The sequence below is a fragment of the Octodon degus genome, unplaced genomic scaffold (genome assembly GCF_000260255.1).
Source record: "Octodon degus isolate 3935 unplaced genomic scaffold, OctDeg1.0 scaffold00146, whole genome shotgun sequence".
Taxonomy (NCBI): domain Eukaryota; kingdom Metazoa; phylum Chordata; class Mammalia; order Rodentia; family Octodontidae; genus Octodon; species Octodon degus.
Window position 1 is genome coordinate 5,249,362 of NW_004524722.1, and position 8,810 is coordinate 5,258,171.

The following is an 8,810-nucleotide window of genomic DNA, read 5'->3' on the forward strand; positions in this document are numbered from 1 at the left end:
TATTAAATATTGTGACTTAGCCTTTTTTAAAACTCTTTTTTTTTAACTTTTTTCTCATTAAAATAAAAATTAAAGAAATTATTTCTTCAAAAGTCTGTTTGGGGCCGGGGAGATGGATCAGTGGAATAAGCGCTTCCCTGGCAAGCACAAGGGTCTGAGTTCAATCCCCGGTTCTGAAAAAAAAAAAAATCTGTTAATATTCAGAGGTAAATCCATATAGTCCTAAGATGTTTTTTGTTGTGAGAACTTTTACTACTGCTATAATATGTTTCCTAATTATTGACCTACATGAATTTATTTTACATCCCTTGATTAAATTTTGTCAGATCTTATATAAGCCTTTGTCTTCTTAAACAAATTTATTAGTTTTTGGTAAGGCATTAATCAAAATGAATGGAGGTATTCATATTTAATCAACAAAGATGACTACAAATAGAGTTACTCACAGGAACAAGACCAAGTTAATGCATCCCAGAATTGTATAAGGGTTGCTTTAAGACCTTGACAACAACAACAAAAAACTCCTTTCCTTACTTAGTAGTCTCTATTTAATATTATAATAATACTTTCTAGATAAACTAATATTCTGTCATTTAAAATGAAGTTTACGTTCTACATCAGTCTGGTAGAAAAAAAAGATAGGAAAAATATAGAAAATAAAGTGTTCTTAGAAGGCTCTGAAGAGCAGAGGACACTGGAGAGTGCAAAATAAAATAGTGCAGGATCAAAGCAGAACTTCCTGAAGGAGACTCCTACAATGCTCAGTATTATCATTCAGTGCAATGATTTTCAGATAATTATCAGGAGAGTCTGTGGTTTTTTTTTTTAATTTTATTGAGAAAAAATAGCAATGAGACACTTTCCAAAGAGGTTAGTAGGACAGTTATAATAATTAATACATTGCATATTGTTGTCTTCATAGTAGTTATTCATAGTGCACGATGCAGACACGATATCTTGTCCAAACACTATTAGTACAAATCTTACTTCTCATTGAATTAAGAGAAAGTAGCTGTATATCTATCCTAACTATATTGTATATACAGATACAAAGTGATCCTTCATTTATATCCCCCTTTTTCATTTAGTTTTGTCAGAGATAGGTATTCCATTGCCATTTAAATATTGTAGGTGTGTGAATTCAGCAAAATAATCCAATATAGTCCAGTAGTCCGTAATCGTAGTGTGTTATCTGTAGGACTGGCAATGTCAGAAGTTGTTTTGGCTTGAGCCTTTCACAGCTCAGCATATTAATATGGCTTTACATTTTATAACTCATTTTTATACTTTTCTGCTGGATGGTTAAGACCAAGATAAAGTAAGACCTATATAACAAGAAATGTAACTTTTGTATCTAACAAGGTCAGTCAAATCCCCTCAGGATTTATCCTGAAGCCCTGTACCGCAGTTTATAGATCCTTTGTCAGTGTCAGCCATGTGGATGAGTCACCAGCCAGAGTTTTTTCATGGGGACAACATGTAGATTTATGACAAAGAAGATAATCTCCAAAGACAGACCATCACTAATAAAAATCTCTATTCAGCTATTAAAAATATGCTAGTTTAGAAAAACATCTTTCTATGAGCTAAATTTTTCAATTGAGAAAATGTATGTAAGGGCTGGCCAGATAGCTCAGCAGACTAAAGTGCCTGCTTAGGCAGAGCACAGTAGCCTAGGTTCTATCCTTGGCACACTGTGTTGATCCCACCCCTGGGGAGTGCTGAGATCATGATTGAGACTAGGCATGGTGGCACTTGCTTATAATCCCAACACTTGGAAAACTGAAAGTAGGAAAATCACTATGAGTCTGATCTATGCAGTGAGACTCTGTCCACCCTATGGACACTGCCCTAAAAAACTAAAAAAGAAAAAGGAAAGTATATTTAATGCTCTTTCAGTTCTATCTGCAACATAATAAATGTTACCAAATGGGAATAATAATTTATAAATACCATAATGTCATTTTTTCATATTTGTAGGTTTACATGACATCGGCACATGCTTTAAGTGTAGTACAATAGAAAACAAATTATGCTTAAAATAAATTGGCATTATTTTATAAGTGGATAATGCAAAACGTAGGATTTACTACATAAGAAACGACCTAATTGAAAATAGTGCTTGAAGCCATTTACAAATATATAGCACGTATAAAAAGAATATATAAACATGTATGTTTGTGAAATGCAAATACATTTTGATATTTGAGTATTCTTGATTATATTTATTTTTCACTAGTGCCATTCTTCTATCAAATATATCTGTCATAGAACATCAACTCAAAGTGGGTAGGGAGAAGGAAGCTTGGATACAGAGAAAATTACTTTTACAGAACAAAACAAAACAAAAAGTAGCTGAATTACTTCCCACATGAGCTGCTGGAAGGACATAGATGCAAAAGGAAAGTGGAAAAGATAGGCCTTAAAACAACAGTCACAGCTACACATTCTTTGGTTCTACTGAAAACATCTGTCTATAATATCCAATGTGTTTTGAGAGGCTGAACAAAGGAAATGGACAATAATTCCCTATTTCCTCTTAAACGTCTTTCCCACCTAAGTTCTAAGATTCTTCTCCGAACATGTGAGATCTCTGGAGTAAAAATGAATATGTCGCATATCCAATGAAAGAGAGAAAGCCTTCCTATAGTTCTCCTCTCTATTGCTAAGCCCAGAGTGATCTAGAAGTCTTTATTTCACTGTAAGGAACTCATAAATCATAATAATGGTACACTTATGATGTTGTCTATAGGGTTTCCTTGGCTGTATGCAGATTAGGCCATAAAAAAACACATTTGCAGTGCAAAAAAAAAAAATAGGAAAATGTAGGTCAGGTACCAAGACTTGTTCGATAAAAGCCAAAGATGTGGAAGGGTCACTGAATAAATCCAAAGGAAATAACCAGCCAAATTCTACGTAGTACACAAAACTGACAAGGTTCTATAAAAAGTAAGGAGGCAAAATAAAATTCTTCCAACTTGGATGAGCCAAGTAATTCAACCACTAGACTGAAGGCTCAGAGAGTTCACTTACTCAGTCCTCAAAGATGTATGGTTTCTCCTTTAATGTAAGTAATATCCAGCATGTGAGTGGGAAGAAACCTGCACAGAAAACAAACTGTCTAGCACATATTATCAACTTCAAAGTGGCAGAGGAGTTACCGACCCAATTTATATTATAGCACAGTAAAGATACGTTTAAGTTCAAAAGTACTGATTGACACTTAAGTGAATGACCCTTAAGTTCAGTACACCATTCTATAAATAGAGTCCTTTGGAACTATAAAAACAAAAGAATGAAAACCTCCCTACATATAAAGTGCAAAACCTGAGACAGAGAGTTTTGGTATATCATAATATATGCTGAGAAAAATTGGTCTATTAAAGAATATTATTTTCAGTTAGTAACTCATTTAAAATTACACACACACAAACACATACACACACACACAATTTAAAATTCTTGATTAATATAAGACTGTTACCAATAAAGAAAATAGAAAAGTAGCTCTATGTGATATGAAACAGTGGTAGCTGTAATAAAAGTACTAATTCTGAAATTAATTCTTTAATATATTTCTCTAGTAATTTTAATATACTTAAATATTGTTGCCAGATAGCTCAGCATATTGTAGTGCCTCCTTAGGCAGAGCAGAGCAGCTGAGGTTTGATGCTGGCCCCACCTCTGTGGTGCACTGAAATTAAGATTGAGACTAGGTGTAGTGGTGCATGCCTATAATCCTAGAGCTTGGGAGGCTGAAAACAGGAGAATCACTACGAGTCTGAGCTATGTAGTGAGACCATGTAGACCCTGTACCAAATACATTATATATATTAGTCAGTGACTGAACTAAATGACTATAATTTACCCACAGATTTGCCCTGAAGATTAAAAGCAAAATTATGCTTGTTGCTTCCAAGGTTCATGGTGTAAAGTGGTAGATACCTGATTAATTTAAATGAATTATTTTTAAATTATTACAGTCATTATTATCTGATGGACTTTGTATTTATACTAATAAGGATGCAAGCCAGAGCCAGAGAGAGAAAAAGAGAGCTAGGACACAATCAAATCTCTCTATGTACATGGATGGAGGTGTCACAGGGAAACCCACTAATCCAATTTAAAAAAAAAACTCATTAGAGCAAAGTGTTCTAATCACATTATCTATGCTACTAATGTATTTACTCAGAATCAACAGCAAAAATGTAAATATACATAAATTAGTGATTGACTAAATGCTTTCTTGTGCATGACACAATGAAAGAGAAAAGCAAATGCAGTGGAAAAATGACTCAGGCATGTGAGCAGCAATAAGAATGAATGTCCAAAATGAAAAGATTATGAAATTTATTATTTTATTTATATTAGTTTTGTTCAAAGACAAACCTCCACAACACAAATTAGATTGGCGACTCACAAGAACTTGAAAAACTGGAAGAGAAAAGATCAAAAACAGGCATCAAACACTTCGGAGGGTAATGGAAACATGCTATATCTTGATTTTGGTGTTTGTGTGAATATAAATATTTTCAAAGATTACAAAACTGTGTAAATACACCTATCAAAGATGAATTACTGTTTGTAAATAGTTTAATAGGCCACCCTAGAAAATGAAGTAAGTTAGCTATCTATGGTAAAAATAATATTATGGGGTAAAAAATACATAAACTGGATCTAAATATGTAAATGTTATTAATATCTATGATTTACTTTGGTGAATCTTTTTTTTTTTTTTTTTTTTTTTTGCAGAACCAGGGATTGAACTCAGGCCCTTGCGCTTGCCAGGGAAGCGCTTATTCCACTGAGCCATCTCCCCGGCCCCACTTTGGTGAATCTTGGACCTTGATGTTATATAATTATTTTTCAGTGGTCACAGCAGAACTTCAAAATTTTATATTAAAAGTACAAAGCAAGTAGGAAAGAAAGAGCCAACGTGAGATCTTAAACAACTGAAACAAATAAAAAATAGATCCAAAACCATGATGTATTACCTAAAATAATTTTGCATGACGTTTAACCAAACTGTATCAAAAAATCAATTTATATAATGAAAAGAAAATAGATTAGAAAGTCTTGAGATAATAGCTTAGATACATGTACAATTCTTAGTCACTCTTGATGTAGTAACTATATTCTTTTAATTGTAACCTCAGATTTGAATGAGATTAAATAATTGTATGGGCTGAAATCAATATTTAAAATGATTCAAATGATCCTCCAATGATATTTGCTACTTGCATTAATTAATAAAGTCACAAATCACAAAAGTTTACTAATTATTACACTTGTACTTATCATACTAGATGGAAAGCTCCTTCACTGTTCATAGGGTGGTTTTGGGGAAAATTGTTGTCCAAATACTGGCAGAATATCAAGCATCGAGATTACATTTTGGACAACAACTTTACTACTTGTGATGCAAGAGTTCAATATGTTTACACTGTTTACAAATTATATATTCACCTCACAATGTTGAGCTAACTGCACTGATAGCATTATGTATGAAACACAGAACTATGGGATTAAGCTATAAACCTGACTAACAATTGAGGGTCTTTTAATAGTTACTTGAAAGGCTTTCACTACAAAATGTAATTTTTTTTTTGGATAGGTAGGTACAAAAGCACTTTTATTGTGCTATTCACATTAAGGTGTGAATATTACTAAAGAAACTGTATCATATGTTAATTTCACTCTCAACATACTTCATGTGTGTCTTCCTGTACATACCATTGATCCCCACAGTAGGCAAGACATTTTCAGGGACACAATGATTGGGAACATGACAAGAAAGTGCACATAACATATAAAAACACTGCTGTCTAACCCATCTATACTTACTAACTGCTTTTACCACATTAACTCTACTTTTTGACTCCTAAACACATTCACATTAAATCTTAAAACCTAAGAATCTTTCCTGTGGAAAAGTCTCAAGACTCTCCTTCGTATCTGCTGGGTCTTGATGCTATAAATGATGGGGTTCATCAAGGGAGGGAAAAGGATGCAGATGTTGCCCATGAGCACATGAACCAGAGGGGAGAGGTGCTTTCCAAAGCAGTGCACCATGGTCAGGCCTATGATGGGGATGTAGAACACCAGCACCGCACAGAGGTGAGACACACAGGTTTGCAGGGATTTGAGTCTCTCCTCCTGGGATGCAATGGCTAAGACTGTGTGCAAGATCATGGCGTAGGAGACCAGGATGAGCACCGCGTCCAACAGCAGAGGGCTGATCACCAGAAAGATCATAGATGCTGTTGAAGCGGATGTCTGAGCAGGATGTTCGTATTAAGTCTTGGTGCAGGCGGAAGGAGTGAGAGAAAATATGAGGGCTGCAGTACATTAGAAACTTCAGGCGGATGACGGGAGGAATGAATAAAGTGCTCCTACATAAGGCCATTACACCAGTTTTCATTTGTTGAGATAGAGGAATAGCGTAGAGGGTTGCAAAAGGCACTGTAGTGGTCCAAGGACGTAGCTAGGAGGACAGAGGACTCCATTAATGAGAGAGAATGAATAAAATAGGACTGGGCAATGCTAGAATCCAGACTGATATCTTGAATAAACCTCCACAGAAGCCCCAGCACTATGTACAAGATGCACGGCCCCACAGACAGATCACTGAGGGCCAGTATAGCCAGGAAGTAGATCACGGGCTTGTGGAGGCTCGGCTCAGTTCATACCACGTGGAGCACCATGCAGTTTCCCAGGAACACTACAGTGTAGATGAGGCAGAAAGGGATGGAGGCAGCCTGAAAGTAACCTTCCAGGCCAATAAATCCAGTGAGGATAACTCCAGAACTATTTGAATTTGAGATAGACATAACAGACATTCATACACATCTGACGTATTTGTGCAGGTTATTGGCTCCTAAACAGTTTTAATTCCCTGACTTCTATTATTTATCTGCACTGGAGATGAAAATACAGTACAACTTCCATTAGCAACAAATAAAATTAAGTAAAGCAAAAATAAAGGTATAAAGCCAATTATATATTCTTTGTTCTTTATGGCAGCCATCGGTGGTCTTGACATGCCATTTGCAGAGCTATTGATGAGGGATTCCAGAAAGTTTGGGAGTGTTATGCAGAAAGTGTAACGCTAACAGGCATGTGGGATTGGCTCTGCCCAATCGTTAAGGAAGATAATGAAGGATCAGAGGTGTGGAGTGCAGCATTGGGGTGCGTTGAGCGCAAGAGATTTTGAAATACATTGGGCATTTGGTCCTCAGTACCAAGGCTGGGCCTTTCACTTCTCACAGCCCGGTATTAAATCTGAAAGAAATGGCCTTTTGAACATACTAAAGTTTGGAGAAAATAAAAGTTTTCCAAATAAACTGTACCAATTGGAATGCTTTTTTAAACCATACTCTGTTTTTGTTTCTCTTTAAATCATTTAAATATGTTGTGCTTTATTTTCCTTCTCTAATTTTCAGTGAACATGAGCTTTATAGCTTTTGTAGAGCTCACAGTGTTGTTATCATATCTCCCACTAAATTAAAATATGATGAATGAAGAAGATGGAAAAAAGGATGTATTGCAGTTTCTATGCTATCCAGGACTATCACTAGTTCCAGAAGAAAGAAAATTGCTTATTAAGCATGGCTCCATCGTACAATCAACCATTAGCCATAAAGACAACCTCTTTCGGCCTTACTTCCTGTAACTACTATATAATTATTCCAGAAATTCTACTATAATAAGTAGGTAGTGTGACATGAAGCAGATTTTTTTGATTAAAAGTCTATAAAATACTATTTGTATATATTTATAAGATTTCAAAATATAAACGAGTCTCATAAGCAGTGTTAATAATTTCTATACTTAAACAATTGACTGCTGGTCTCAGAGCAGTTAATGCTTAAATATTTTTTACTCTTTTTTTTTTCTTTGTAATTTTTGTAACTTTCTTTTTTTACTTAAAATACTGTTTATTTGTTTTTTGTTTTGTTTTGTTTTTGTGGAACCGGGGATTGAACTCAGGTCCTTGAGCTTGCCAGGAAAGTGCGCATTCCACTGAGCCATCTCCCCAGCCCCAGTACTGTTTATTTCTGATTTAACATTAATTGGCATAACATCTAAGAGCAGTGTCAGATAACATTTTTACATTTTTCCACAGGACACAGAAGTTCACTGACTCATTCATGGCAAAGCAAGTAAATAGAGGCCTGAGCAAAAGATACCATAGTTTATGGTTGCTTTAAAAAATATTTAGCACGTTGCATATATATATATAATGTATGGAAAGGCATAGTTCACTGTTTACTATTTCTGCATGCTTTGTAATGCAACATAAACAATGCAAAACACAAGATATCCTTAAATACACAGTTAAGCCACCAAAAGCTTGCACTCAGAGATTAGAACACTGATTGCAGTAGGCAGTGAGTTGGAAAGTGACATTTGCAGGCTCCATTCCAACTCTGCAATGCACACACAGATGGACAGAACCAGCCCTGTGCTCAGTGGAATTTCTTGCCTGCTATCTCACCCTTCAGCGTAAGTGGCAAGGATGATGTGTACAATGAGAAAGAAGAGCTGGCTCGTCGAGTGAGCAAAGTGACTATGGGTACAGCCATAGAAAACATCAAGATCACCATTTAGTCTCCAGAAGAAATTGAAGGAGCCATGTCACCTGATGGCTCGCCTTCAGAATCACCATCCAAGAAAAAGAAGAAATTCTGCACTCCTTCTTTTCTCAAAAAGAACGAGAATAAGGAGAAAGTTGAAGCTTAGCTAAAGTCTTTTTATAATTGCTACAATGTATTAGTAATCAATATGAACCAATAGTAACCAGTAGCAAC

General features: G+C 35.4%; 1 protein-coding gene and 1 pseudogene across 1 annotated transcript in view; both read right to left on the minus strand.

Annotated features, from left to right (window-relative positions):
- The window catches only part of LOC101562392 (olfactory receptor 51V1-like), a 6,518-nt gene extending 2,592 nt beyond the window's left edge, over positions 1 to 3,926 (minus strand). Inside the window, exon 1 of the mRNA XM_004642105.2 lies at positions 3,873 to 3,926. Within this exon, the coding sequence (XP_004642162.2) occupies positions 3,873 to 3,926 (54 nt within the window). The remainder of the gene's footprint in view (positions 1 to 3,872) is intronic.
- Positions 3,927 to 5,910: 1,984 nt separating this feature from the next.
- On the minus strand, positions 5,911 to 6,839 carry LOC101562793 (annotated as a pseudogene).
- Positions 6,840 to 8,810: the final 1,971 nt, after the last annotated feature.